We start from the raw sequence: 13,141 nt of genomic DNA, 5'->3' as shown, positions 1-13,141 counted from the left end.
TTTCTTTGTGCTTCACTTCCAGGCAAGCTAGGTTTGTTTTTTTTTTACATTTTTCAGTGGAACAACTCTCCAAACAAACATCCATCAAACAAAGTCATTTGTAGCAGCACTCATATCTAACAGCGTAGAAACAGAGAGTTTTCCTGGAGTTCCTCGATCGGTTTGAGCGTGACCGGTTCAAAGTGTCGCGTGTGTGATTGTTGAACGTGCAGGTGCACCGACAAAGCTGGAGTTGATTCCAGGAAGGAGGTCGAAGAGGAAGGCTCTGCGTTCAAAACAGTTGTTCCTCCGGACGGCAGAGACCGCCGCCGGCCAGCAGGGAGGCAGCCAGCCAATCAGAGGCTGCGTTTGTGACAGCACGACGCTTGTTCACAACACAGATTATTCCAGTTTAGATGCAGAAAAAAATGGAAAAAAAAGTAGTAGATAGATAGATAGATAGATAGATAGATAGATAGATAGATAGATAGATAGATAGATACTTTATTGATCCCGAGGGAAATTCAAGTGAACAAACACGAGGTCATGCTGTATCCAGTATGTGAGCGTGCAGAGTCATCCTCATAAATCACATTTTCTGTCTGTGTCTTAATACTTTTAATAAAGTCATCGATGATCAAATAAAAACAAAAAAATAAAATAAATATATATAGGATAGGATATAGGATATATATATGTATGTATGTATATATGAGCTGGAGAGAAAGTGACACTGTGTGTTTTACAGGATACAAAGTGTATGTTTGTGTAGCATCTCGTTAAACACTTGATAGAGTACACATCCCTGTTACACTTCTTTCCCCTCAGTGTTTGTCACAGGTGTGTGTGTGTGTGTGTGTGTGTGTGTGTGTGTGTGTGTGTGAGAGAGAGAGAGAGAACGCAAACAGGCGTCCGTTCGTGGATCATTTTCACGTGTCACGCTCGTGAGAACGGGTTTTTCTGACGCTGAGTTACATTAGAATATTTTTTTAATTAGTGTTTTATAGTTAGTTGACGTCAGTGCTGTCTGCATTCAGTGAAAGAGTGTCACTTCCTGGAGGAGGAGGGGAAAGAATCCATTTCTGTAAAAATCCAGATTCTCATCTTCTGAGATTTGAAATAAATACTTTACTCCCAAAAAAATGTTTTTTTGGTTGGTAGGTGTTAATCAGTCACCAATCTCACAGATGATCCTGAAGTTTGATCTCCTTCAAAAGTAGAATTTGTCTGCACGCCGCCTCGACCTCCATCCAGCCACTGCTATAAGTTTTCTGTGTCGTCTCTGCTCTTTTGCTGATGTTAGGATTCTCTTTGCGTTGTTTATTATTATCATCATTATTATTTTTATTATTATTATTATTATTACATAGTGGACTCTGTTGCTTCTTTTGATCGTTCTTTTTACCTCGCCCTCCTCCTCAGTTTCTCGCTGCTCTGTCTTTCAGGCCTGCACATGTGAACACTGATCGTATCAGGTCGAGAGAGAGAGAGAGAGAGAGAGAGAGAGAGAGAGAGAGAGAGAGAGAGAGAGAGAGTCAGCGGAGGTCGTCGTCGAAGCTGCACGTCGATGTTTTTAAACTTATATGATTTTGTGTTGAGCTAAAAGGGAGCTGGATCCAGAACAGCAGACTTTAGACACTGAGGGGAAAAAAACATCCTCTGAGTTTCTGCCCTTGATGTGTGTGTGTGTGTGTGTGTGTGTGTGTGTGTGTGTGTGTGTGTGTTTGTGCATAAACACTGTGTGGAAACAGAGCTGTGACTGTGTGTCTTACTGTACATCACACATGACCTCATTAGTGCCGGCAGTTTATTTTTAGCTCCTCCTCTATTCATCAGCCAAACGGCCGGAGGAAACCAATGCTGTCAGTGTGTGTGTGTGTGTGTGTGTGTGTGTGTGTGTGTCATGCTGTCCTCTTGAAGAAGTTTCTTTCCCGTTTTTTTCTTTTCTTTTTTTTTTTGTCCTCTTTAGTTGTTTTGTGATTTGAACGTTTTCTGCGTTCAAGTTGAATCTATTGATTCTGTTTCTGCGTCCTCCTCTCAGGAGTCCGTTAGAAAACAGATCTGCGTGTTTTTTACTTCACTCACGGAAAACTATGAAGACACCTAAATGTATGTAACGATATGAGCGAGGGATGACGTGCAGCAGAGGTCAGAGGTCAAAGTCGAACCCAGAGCCGCTGCAATGACGACTACGATTTTTGTTCTGGATTCCTCAATGTCAAAGTTTGTGTTGTAACCGGGACACGAGGAAGCCGGACCCTGGGAGAGGACGCTTTATATTAAACTGTGAACATTTGATGTTTCTGTGTTGTTTAACGCTTCTTCCTGTCGCTGATCCCAGACCAGTGAGTTGGAGGACCTGTTAGAGGACTTGCAGAGTGGCGGCCAGCAGCAGCAGCAGCAGCAGCAGCAGCTGTTTGGAGGACAGACGCCAGTCAGAAGACCGGCCTCGTCCTCTTCGTCCTCCTCTTCCTCTGTGCCGCCCGGTTCCTCCGTGGACAAACAGACCATCATCGGCAACATCCTGCAGATGACGGAAAGCAGCAGAAGCCCCCCGATCCAGCAGCGAGCGTTCCCGCCTCTCGCCGCTGCAAGTACGTCTCAAAGATGGTCGCACGCATATAAATCTGTAAAGTCGGCGTCAGAGCTGGTGAATCAAAACGAGACGCTTTTCGTCCTCTCAGCAGGCTTTAACGGGGCCAGGCCGGGCCAGCCGGGTCGGGCTCCTCCTCCAGTCAGGAGCGCATCTCTGGACGGCAGCATCGGCCCCAACGCCGGCAGGTCATTTCCCCCTCAGCACAGACACGGCGCCCCCTACTCCTTACTGCAGCATCAGCAGCAGCAAGGCATGATGGGAACGCATGCAGGCATGGCCAACCAGGCCGGGATGGCAAATCCAGGTCAGGCACTAAAAGAATTAAAAAGTTCTGGTGCAGCTCATATCCGATCCTCTTCTTTGTTTCCAAATGCATTCAGTCACTTTACGTGGTTTCCGGTTTTTCCCGATTTCAGGAATGCTGAGTAATGGGTCCATGCGGGGCCCCATGCAGCAGGGTTGGGGTCCCCAGGGGGCGATGATGGGTCAGGGTGTTGGACCAGGCCGCATGGTCCCAAACATGAACACAGCTATGCCCTCGAGGGGCCCGCCTGGATCCAGAGCCATGGTCGGCATGCAGATGATGGGCAACGGTGAGACGCCAAAAAGAATCCACATAAAACGAGTCGCCATCTTTGACGCCAACGACGGTGAGCAAAGACTGATCATGGTGGGTTTTTTTCTGTTTCTTCCAGAGATGGAGATGGCAAACTCCGCCTACCCTCAGCAACAAGCTCCGCCCAATCAGACTGCACCGTGGACAGACCGATTGATGTCCATGGACCACTATGGAAACCAAAGCAGGTATGGCGGTATGGTACTGTATTTGAGCCTTTTCTGGTTGAAGAGCTGAATCACAATAACGCCAAGTCCCTTTCCAGGCCGCCGTACGGGGTCCCCCAGGGCGATGGGATGGGGTGCTGCGGCACTCGGCCTGAGGGTCAGCCTGACGAAGGAGCCCTGCTGAACCAGCTGTGCTCGGTCTTGAAGGACTTTGAGGGTCTGGAGGAGATCGATAAGATGCTGGGGATCCCGACGCTGGCTGGACAGGTCGGTTCCTCCGAACGCTTTCCAACGATATTTTTGAAATTTGATTGCTCAAGCTTGGAGCCGCAAAATGAAATGTCTGCAAAATCTGCGCCCAGTCAAAGAACTTCCTGTCTCTTCCTATCCGGTCTCTCCGCCCTGCAGGGTCCTCTGTCAGACCACGACCAGTACCTCGGCTCCTCGGACCCATCAGCCACCATGAAGCCTCTCCTGTACAATCAACAACACTACGGCGGACAGGCTGGTTACGGCGGCATGCCGTCCGATGGCGGCTACCACGGCCCCGCGATGGGCGGCCACATGATACCTCAGAGGATGCCGCACGCCGGTTACCCCCCGATGATGAGAATGCCAGGGAGCGTGGGGCCCAGACCGGCTGGGATGAGACCAGGGGGGCCGAACCCGGGAGTGCCGCCTCAGCCCAACAACCTGCGTTTCCAGCTGCAGCAAAGACTCCAGGCACAGCTGGTGAGTGGCGCCCGATGTTTACGATCGGCCCTCGCGCTGTCGTTGTGATGTTTGCACGCCACGAGCTGCGGCGGGGACAGATCACGGCACGCTTGTTGGTGATAGGCCCGATGAATACAGCGTGAAATCATGGACATAGAAACAGTAAGGTCACTCGTTGGTTTGGGGATTATCGCCGTCTTTCTCCTCCTTGGGAGCAGGACGCCCATATTTGGGCAAAACAACCCAAAAATCCAAAACGAGAGTTTTAGAGTCACTTTTAATGTTGACTTAAAACCCTGAAGAACATGTTGTTTTCAGGTTGCTGCGACAGCAACTTATCAATCACAGGTTGTCACAGCCGAAGCCGTTCAATTCGTCCATCCATCCATTATCTTTATTGCTTTTTCCTGATTGGGGTTTGCGGCGTGCTGGAGCCAATCGCAGCTGTCATTGGGTGAGACAGGTTTTTTTTTTTTTTTTTTGTTGCCATCTCCTCGTTCCTCTCTCCTCTGCTCCGTGCATCCCTGGTGGGAGGGGCTAAGGAGGCAACTTGGCGGACGTTCGATGCATGTAAGGGAAGTGAGAAGAACCCGTAGATACCATGAAACGTCTTTTTGCAGCCTGTGACGTCGCCCCCTGCTGGCCTTTAGAGTTGACCTGTTTTATTTCTAAAAGACATCCATGTCTTATTTTAATGGGAGAGTCTTTTTTATTTTTTTCTGTTCAGGCCGCGATGTGAGTAAGGTTCACTGAGTTTAATCAGCAACAGCCTCAAAGGGACAAAAAGCATTTCAGCGCTCTGCCTTTAAAAGCCTTAAAGTTTATTTATTTATTTATTTTTATTTCAACAGTCACACGTGTTCATCCTAAAGGAAGTTCATGTCTTCATGTAAATGAAGGATTCCCATGTTTACATTTTCAACACTTTCAAGTCGAGGCTGCCACCTGGTGGAGAGTTGAGGAAACAGCAGGCGTGCATAAAAACCTGAAAATAGCGCTCAAACTCAACTCAAAGGAGTGCGCCACTAAAATAAGGTCAAAGGTCAAATCCTAACAAAGGAAAATTAAAGTGTTTAAGGAGAGGCTTTGATTGGCTCAGACTGATGAAGGTAAAGTTGTTTCACCTGCATGAAGTGTTTTATGTTCTTGAACTGATGTGATGGTTTTTTTTTAAAGCCTTGGTGCTGGTCATCGTGTCCCGTACATTAAAACGCTCGTCTCTCTCTCTCTCTCTCTCTCTCTCTCTCTCTCTCTCTCTCTCTCTCACAGAACCGTCAGCCGATGGTGAACCAGATGAGCGGAGTGTCCAACATGAATCTACCTCTCAGGTCTAACGTACCAAACCAGGTCAGTCGATAGACACGTGACTCTCCTCTCTTCAGCCATTTAGAGCGAAGGCCGTCGGAAAGAAAAAGAAACCACACCCTCTAAAAACCAGAGTAACGTTTGAAATCAACCTGCCAAAACCCGAGGATTTCAACGTTTACTCAAATCTAATTATGTGTCAGCCTCAATCACATAGCAAAGAGACATCGAATTATAAAAACACAGGGACACAGCAGGGCGCCATATCCCACTCAAAGCTCTCCTCGTCAGGCTTCCTTCTCGCCTTTTCCCCCTCTTCATGCCCGGAGGAGCACTTTGAACCAGAGCTTGACAGTGGATTTAAATATGTACGTCATTCTGTGTCTTTGTTGTTTCTATTTCAGGGAACCCTCAACGCTCAGATGCTGGCTCAGCGTCAGCGCGAGTACCTCAGCAACCACCTGCGCCAACGCCAACAGCAGCAACAACACGTGCACCAGCAGCGTGCCATGATGATGCGGACTCAGGGCATCAACATGACGCCCAACATGCCCAGCGGGGGCGCCGCTCCGACGCCGATGTCCATGGGCGGCACCAACCCGCGCCACCCGCAGGGCAACCCGCAGCAGTTCCCCTACCCGGCCTCCAGCTACGGTACCGGCCTGTCCTCTCCTCCTCCTCCTCATCCCAGCTCCAGCAGCCCCTTCTCCTCCCCCCTCTCCCCCAGCCATCACCTGGCTAGCCAGGGCATGATGGGAAATGTTGGCGGGCAGTACAGCGGCGTTATGAGTCCGCCTACACAGCACAGTGCCTACCAGTTCAGCAGCTCAGGTATTTAAAGAGAGCGCAGCAGAGGCGTCGCTGCAGTCTGTGTGCGCTTCATGCCAGGTCGCTTTGTGTTGGTGCGAATCAAATCAAATCCTCGACGTTCATTTGATCTTTAGAAGCCATTTTTGTTCCTTGATTCAAGGTGCCGGGCTGCATGATGCTTGTTAGTGTTCGCTAATCAATGCTGCGTACAATTCCCTGCTGTAAAACACAGACGAACGCTCTGCCTTTGATTTGAACCCCCGGCTGTCAACCAATCAGGAGAGAGCATGTTGTAATAATTCTGCGTGGGGGAAAAGAACAAAACTCGTCTTCTTTTGCTTCTCTTTTTATTTGTTGATTTTGTGCGTCTTCTTTGTCTCACTCGTAACCAAAACTAAATGAATTCAACTGAAGTTTTTGAATGGAGAGCAGAATTCAGCAGGAGATGAGAGAAAATAATCCTTAACTCATCTCGCAAACTGAAAAATGTACAGTGTTACAGCAAAAGAAAAAATTACACAGTGCAAAATGAAGTTAAATAAAAAGGTTTAAAAAAAAAAATGCATCAAAAAATAGTTAAAAAGAGCGAGTAACTTAAAGGAGGAGCGCAGCGCTGCGTGTGTGTGCATGTCTGACTGTGTGTGTATGTGGAGCTCCCGCCGAAACGCACTTTGAATTTTGAGACACCATTATTAAACGTCACGGAATCGATATGAACGTACAACGACGTGAAGACCTCTGAGTTCAGTTAAGTTAAGTCGGGATCTTTTCAATAATCTAGATACTGAGCGTTTGTGTTCATGTTTATACGCAGAGTAAACATCTAACTAGGAATAAAGGAGGCGGCCTCTATCTGTGAGTGTGCTGTTTGTTCCCACGCCGCTGACTGTCGAAGCTCACGGCTGTTTCATTATCTCACGTCTGCAGCAATGAGCCAGCAGCAGCAGCAGGACGCCGTGTCAGGGTTTCCATGTGGGGCTGCGACCCCTCAGAGCCCCCTGCTGTCCCCCAGGATGGGGCAGGGTCAAAGCCCCATGCTGCAGCACAACCAGGGCCAACCCCAAACCCAGGGCGCCAACCAGGGAGGAGCACCGGGGTACCAGGGGAGCGGCGACCTCAACGGGTGGCACCAGGCCGCCAACATCCCCACCAGCAACAGGTAACAACAAGCGAACAGGTCATCAGGTCTCTAAGGGAGATAAGGACTGGGGTGAACGATGTGTCCTCTCTGACTCTCCGTCCAGCATGTACTCCCAGCAGCCCCAGTACTCCGCGCAAGCTAACGGGGGAATGTACAACAGCAACAACAACAACATGAACATGGGAGTCATGGCGAGCAATGGCGGCAACATGAACCAGATGTCAGCGCCGATGAGCTCCATGAATACGGAGCAAGTGAGAGATGCACCAGTCACCCGACAGCACGCCGTGAGCGAGACAGATTTTTATCACATTTATTTTTTTTATTGTCTCATCGTCTTCGTGTCCGTCTCGCAGGTGTGTGACAACATCCTGGGGCAGCTCGCAGAAATCGACATGTTGACACAAGATGGTGAAGCCAACTCGGTGAGCGATCACTTCTTATCCTGATTTTAATTTGCTCACTTTTCACCAGACGTTCCTTCAAAAACGTACGATCTTCGACGGCACGAATGAAACCTCCGGATTTGATCTTCGACGGTTCTAACGAATAACAAGTTAGACAACCTTATCTTTATTCTACTACTCGCCAGTCCCTCCAGGATGTCGCCATGTTGCTATCACAACGATTTATTCAAATTCAAACCAATCCCCGTGAATTCTGGGCGACCTTGCAATCTTGTCCAATCACCGCCATTTTGAAACAATCAAAATAGTTTTACTCTCTGAGTTTTACCAATCACAGCAGTCCCGTTACGAAAAACAGCGAGCTATACGTCACCAGAGTTTAGTGACCACTGACCAATCTCACGTCCTTGTTTATATGCATTCAGGACTTCAGGCGCTGAAAAAGAAAAGCGCTGCAGGGAAACGTGGCTGAACCAAAAACTAGCAATATCACTAGCTAAAAGAAATCTGCGTTAGAAGGCGGGATGTTGCAGAGCGAGTCAGACGCACGAGGACGCAGGGCTCAGGGCGGCGTTTCCATCAGATAGATTTATATGAAAGAAGAAGGCTGAGAATCTTCACGCAGCTTTTAGCTTTTAACTGGATGTATGTTAGAGAAATAAAAAACTTTATTTGAATCGAAGAAGGTAAACATTTTCAATCCCACTGTGATGTTTTTTTCACGGTTCGAGAGCTTGTTTGAACAGTTTCCTCGACCACTTCGTTTTTCTCCACTCGCAGTTTTCTGTCGAAACAAACTCTTTTGACTCTGTTTGCTTTTTGTGATTTGAATTTTTCTTTCTGCAGAATTTCTGCTGACCCCGGCTGCCACTGAGAAAAGGTAACACAGGAGCTCACGCAAAAAAAACAAGAAGAAGAAAAAACACTGAAACCTGCTCAGCTCTAAAACTGGATCAGCGTGGAGCCACTGAGGACACGTGACGGAAACACGTCGAGGACAAATATTCATATATAAAAGACAGAGATGTAAAGTGTGTGTATGTGTGTGCGCGCGTGTGTGAAACTAAAACAGATGTGATGATGTCACAGTTTGAGACGGGAGAGCTGAATGCTTGACGGCACGAATGAAACCTCCGGATTTGATCTTCGGCGGTTCTTTTTTTCTTTTTCTTTTTTAGAGCCATGCGGAGAACGTCGAATGGAAAAAAAAAAAAAAGTTTATGAAAAATATTTTACAGTTATTTATAGTTTTGAAGAACTTTTAGAGATCATTTGTACAACATGAAGAAAAAAGAAAATCTCCTTAAATGGTACATTATGATGTCGATTTAAAAATAATATATTTGAACTGCTGTAGTTACAGGGGAGCTGTATCCCCCCCTCATGATGACTCTTTGAATGAAGGTGTATAGATAGTGTAAATACAAAGATTTATAATACCCACTGTTCTCCTCGGTGACATTGCAAAGCAGCAAACATTTCTCAGAAGGCGGATGTTTTATTGATTTAAATAAACGCCAGTGGGCGGAGCTAAGGGACCTGCTAGTCTTAAACGTTGCTAGCTTAAACGTTGTTGCTAACGTAACAAAAAGTCCTAAAGTTAAAGAAAGTGTGTGTTCCTGCGATCACTTCGATGAAGGACGATGTTTATATGTGTTTTTGGATCTCTCTGCGGGTGAAGCTGTGTACTACTGTTTGTGAATATGAGCTAATTGCTGAAGATGAAGTTTTGAAGAAGAGCAGGCGATCCTCGAACCTTTAACGATCCAAAGTTATAAAAACTGAAGCATTTTGGGAACAGATTCCACAGAAGGAGCTCCCTGTCTCTCTCTTTTTCACCAGGTGCTGTCTCTTTAGAACTGTAACTGTCTGGGAATGTCTTGAATCCAGATCTCTGTCGAGCACACACTGGAACAACAAAGACGTATATACGATGACTCCCCCCCCCCTCCCCCTCCCCTTTGCCCCGCCCCCCCAAACTCACGACCAGAGAAGAAGACCAACTGCAAAAATAAAACCACTGAAAATAGCTTCTTCTTAAAAACGTTGATCCCCTTTGTGTCCTCTCAGCTATAACGTCGACTCCACTTTGTAAAAAAAATACAAATAAATCCTGAATGTCAAACAATCCAGAGCGGGTGTAAACTCGTGTACAGCTACTCCTGCTGTTTTAGATGAGAGTGAAATATTTTCCCCTGATTTGAACTGATACCTTATAAATATAAATATATATATATGATTTATAGAGATATTTTATCGATTGCTAAATACTGTAATTTATGTAAGAACCTGAAGATGCTGAAGACGCAGCATGCTGCCTTAGACGTGTGATTCCGCTTTACAGACGTACGCGACGTCGTCGTCGTACGCCGCTGAGCTGAGTTCAACCACCGCCATGTTTAAGTCCTCGCTCAAGAAGTGACGCTGAACTACAAAATAAGAGTCTCAAGGAATTTAGAATACCGAGGTGTTACGTGTTTTTAATCAGAGTACAAACGTGCTGTTGATTTTTCGTGGCGTTAATTTAAGCACGCTGCAAACTAACACAGTGTGCGTTTTATTTTGTTTTTTTAAAGGGGCATTTCAAAAAATCTTTAACCTTTTGTTGATCTCTGTCAATGACCACTACGCTCACACGTCACATGTGCACGCTTTGAGCTATAGTCTCGAAGTCGCAGTGATGGCGTCCTCACGCTGAATCGTACTCCACACCCATATCTGTCGTCGAGCAGCCATAACGTTTCTGCGTTGGACGAAGTCTGAACATTTTTTAAAAAATAGTTTAGTTTTGTCTGTTTCAGTTGTTTCTTTCTTTTTTTTTTTTTTTTTTTGTCGCTTAAAGATCCACTGTCAACGTGACGATCTGCTCGGAGATCGTCGGTTTATTTCAAACATCTCGCACGATTCGTAGTCGTGTGCGACTACAATAACTACGAGAGACGAGGGAGGGCAGCAACGGATGCAATCTGTAAAAAACGCTTCTGACGGAAACAATCTGACCTCCAGCTCTGGCTGAAGAACTGAAAAACTCCCGTTGCCCGCGTCTCCATTTCTTCACCCAACGTTAAAACAGAAGTGATGTTTGAGTTTGAGGACGAGTCCTTTTTCACAAAGTCAGACTTCTTAAAACAACAACAAAAATGTTCCACCTCTGGTTTACTCTTGAACTTTATTCCTGACAATCACATTTATCATCAAAAAAAAAAAAAAAAAATACAATTCACTACTCCCACTTCAATTTGTGTACGGTTTAAAGTCAGCATCATATAAAGGTCACTGCACCCGGCTGTTTAGTGCTACAGGTGTTAGAAAGTCTGATTTGACACTGAGAGGCGAGCACAGCTCAAAAAGCCGAGACCCAAACCTAAGAATCTGGCCTCAACAAAGACGTACGTTTTCTGTCCCCGAGGTGAAACTGTAAATCAACACTTTTTTTTTTTTTAAATGACTTCTCTGTCCTCTTACTCGTGCACATGAAATATCTCAGCGGTGACAGTCCAGTCCAGTTCATTCAAAAGGGTCATTATGCAAAAAAAAAAAAAAAGTCGGGATGTTCACACCACTTTATGCAACCTGTCCACTCTCATGTTGCTTTTGCCAATGCTGCTCGTTAATTTATGATTCATGCCACTGTAAATAAATTATTTTTATGGAGCTGGATTGACTCTGTCTTTTGATTTCACCCTCCAAGAGCTATTACTGAGTTTATATGTTTGCACTTTTATTATGAAATACAGACTTCCTGCAGCCAATGGATGGTGAACATTATTTTTTATTTTTATTTCAGTATGAAAGAGCCGAAAAAGCTTTTTAATGCGTGAGCTCACTTTGTGTGCAATGCTTTCTTTCTGTGCACCAGCAGGGGGCGACATATTACATAAATATATAAGATGAACCTGTACTATGGTCAAGATCGTGCATTCATTCAAGAAGTTTTTTCAGATTAATTAACCCATAGAGAAAACAGCCTAATTATTCCTTAAGACCTCAGAATGGGAAAATGATCTGATGTGTCATGTATTTATTTTTTATCTATTCCTCCAGTTGTTGTTTTTTGTTCTCATTATGGATTTAAAATTAATCCTTTACATGATTCCTATAGGCGTACCGCTGACATAATAATAAAAACAACAACATATTGACACATTTTTAACACACTAACAGTTAATGAGATTATTCTCCTGGCCTATTAATATCACACATCTGTCCACACTGAGAATGAATCTGGCCTTAAATCGAATCTTATTTTCCTGTTTTGATCGTCAGCTCTGTGTTGGCAGTTGGTAATGACACACCAGGGATCACGTGGCGTTCAAGAGGCACATCCTTATTTTGAATCTTGAATTTGGGGAAGTAAGTCGGTTAAAACGTAAAAAAAATGTTCTGTTCATCCTGTTCTCACTCTCCCGCAAAGGTCCACGGTCCTGAACCTGGTCCTGAACCTGATGTCCTCTGCATGGCCCTTCAAATCTAATCACTGCTGGCAAAGATACAGAAAAGTGCTCCAAGTTAGTCTCAAATAAACCTTTTTGTCTGGATTACATTGTTATGAAATCTTTCTAGAAGCGTGAGATCACGTAATCTGTAATACAGATACAGTCACTGAGATAAAGCTCGCTCAAGGTCGTGAACTTCATGAAAGGTCATGAAAAAGACAACAAAAGACATTTTAAATGTGGATACACATTATATGAAGACATGATGCTGTAAGTCACTTTATTAATCATCTTAGACTGTATTCAGATCTCATTGGCTGCCGTTACATAATCCATCTAATAATCTAATCTCGTTTGTCGCTGCATTATTTCAATGTTTCACACTGTTGCGACACCCTCCGTGGATTGTTTGTAGTCCATAGAAAGTTTTTGAATAGTGGCTGTAGGTGCATTATTTCCTCGCGTACAAATCGTGATCTCGATTACAGTTGGATACAATGTGTTGACGCTGTGCGTGATACGGACGCTCATTGGTGGATTCAGTCCTCAGTCAAAAGAAGATCCAGGCGCGTGAGAACCAAAGACAGATAGTAAAAAACGAAGACCTCTCACTCGAGTTATTTTTTACGGAACCGGTAGCTGAGAGACCTGATGTTTCTGCCTTTGAAATTGTTGAAAATCTACTGGGTTTGTTTTAGCTCTTATAATTACTATTATACTACTGTTTTATTACACAATATTACAGCAATTACAGAAAAGCCGTAATATAAGTTATGTTAATAGCTAACATATGCTAGTATTAGCTAGCTATGAGTCAATATTCGACACAAAATTAAAACTATAGCTCATTTTTTAGAAGTCGACGGTTTGGTGGATTTTACTTCATTATTAGCTCACATAACTGTTGTAAGATAAATACTGTTTCCATTAGTCTGTAAAGTTTTGATACAGTTTATATATCTTTTATTGA

At 44.9% G+C, this 13,141-nt stretch overlaps 2 protein-coding genes across 2 annotated transcripts in view; one reads left to right on the top strand and one right to left on the bottom strand.

The window, feature by feature from the left end:
* Positions 1–9,682, top strand: part of LOC306826824 (nuclear receptor coactivator 2-like) — a 47,176-nt gene extending 37,494 nt beyond the window's left edge. The window contains exons 12-23 of the mRNA XM_079348369.1: positions 2,321–2,573; positions 2,664–2,879; positions 2,992–3,168; positions 3,271–3,379; positions 3,457–3,625; positions 3,767–4,090; positions 5,342–5,419; positions 5,782–6,208; positions 7,115–7,346; positions 7,432–7,582; positions 7,685–7,753; positions 8,582–9,682. Of these exons, the coding sequence (XP_079204495.1) occupies positions 2,321–2,573; positions 2,664–2,879; positions 2,992–3,168; positions 3,271–3,379; positions 3,457–3,625; positions 3,767–4,090; positions 5,342–5,419; positions 5,782–6,208; positions 7,115–7,346; positions 7,432–7,582; positions 7,685–7,753; positions 8,582–8,593 (2,217 nt within the window). The 3' untranslated portion in view covers positions 8,594–9,682. The remainder of the gene's footprint in view (positions 1–2,320; positions 2,574–2,663; positions 2,880–2,991; positions 3,169–3,270; positions 3,380–3,456; positions 3,626–3,766; positions 4,091–5,341; positions 5,420–5,781; positions 6,209–7,114; positions 7,347–7,431; positions 7,583–7,684; positions 7,754–8,581) is intronic.
* Positions 9,683–10,054: 372 nt separating this feature from the next.
* LOC306826271 (presequence protease, mitochondrial-like) overlaps positions 10,055–13,141 on the bottom strand; it is a gene marked incomplete at its 3' end in the record, with an annotated part of 9,243 nt that continues 6,156 nt past the window's right edge. The window contains exon 12 of the mRNA XM_079347471.1: positions 10,055–10,164. Within this exon, the coding sequence (XP_079203597.1) occupies positions 10,055–10,164 (110 nt within the window). The remainder of the gene's footprint in view (positions 10,165–13,141) is intronic.

The sequence above is a fragment of the Symphodus melops genome, assembly GCF_947650265.1.
Source record: "Symphodus melops genome assembly, chromosome: 7".
Taxonomy (NCBI): domain Eukaryota; kingdom Metazoa; phylum Chordata; class Actinopteri; order Labriformes; family Labridae; genus Symphodus; species Symphodus melops.
Note: the sequence above shows the minus strand (reverse complement) of the source record. Positions and strands in the feature narration are given on the sequence as shown.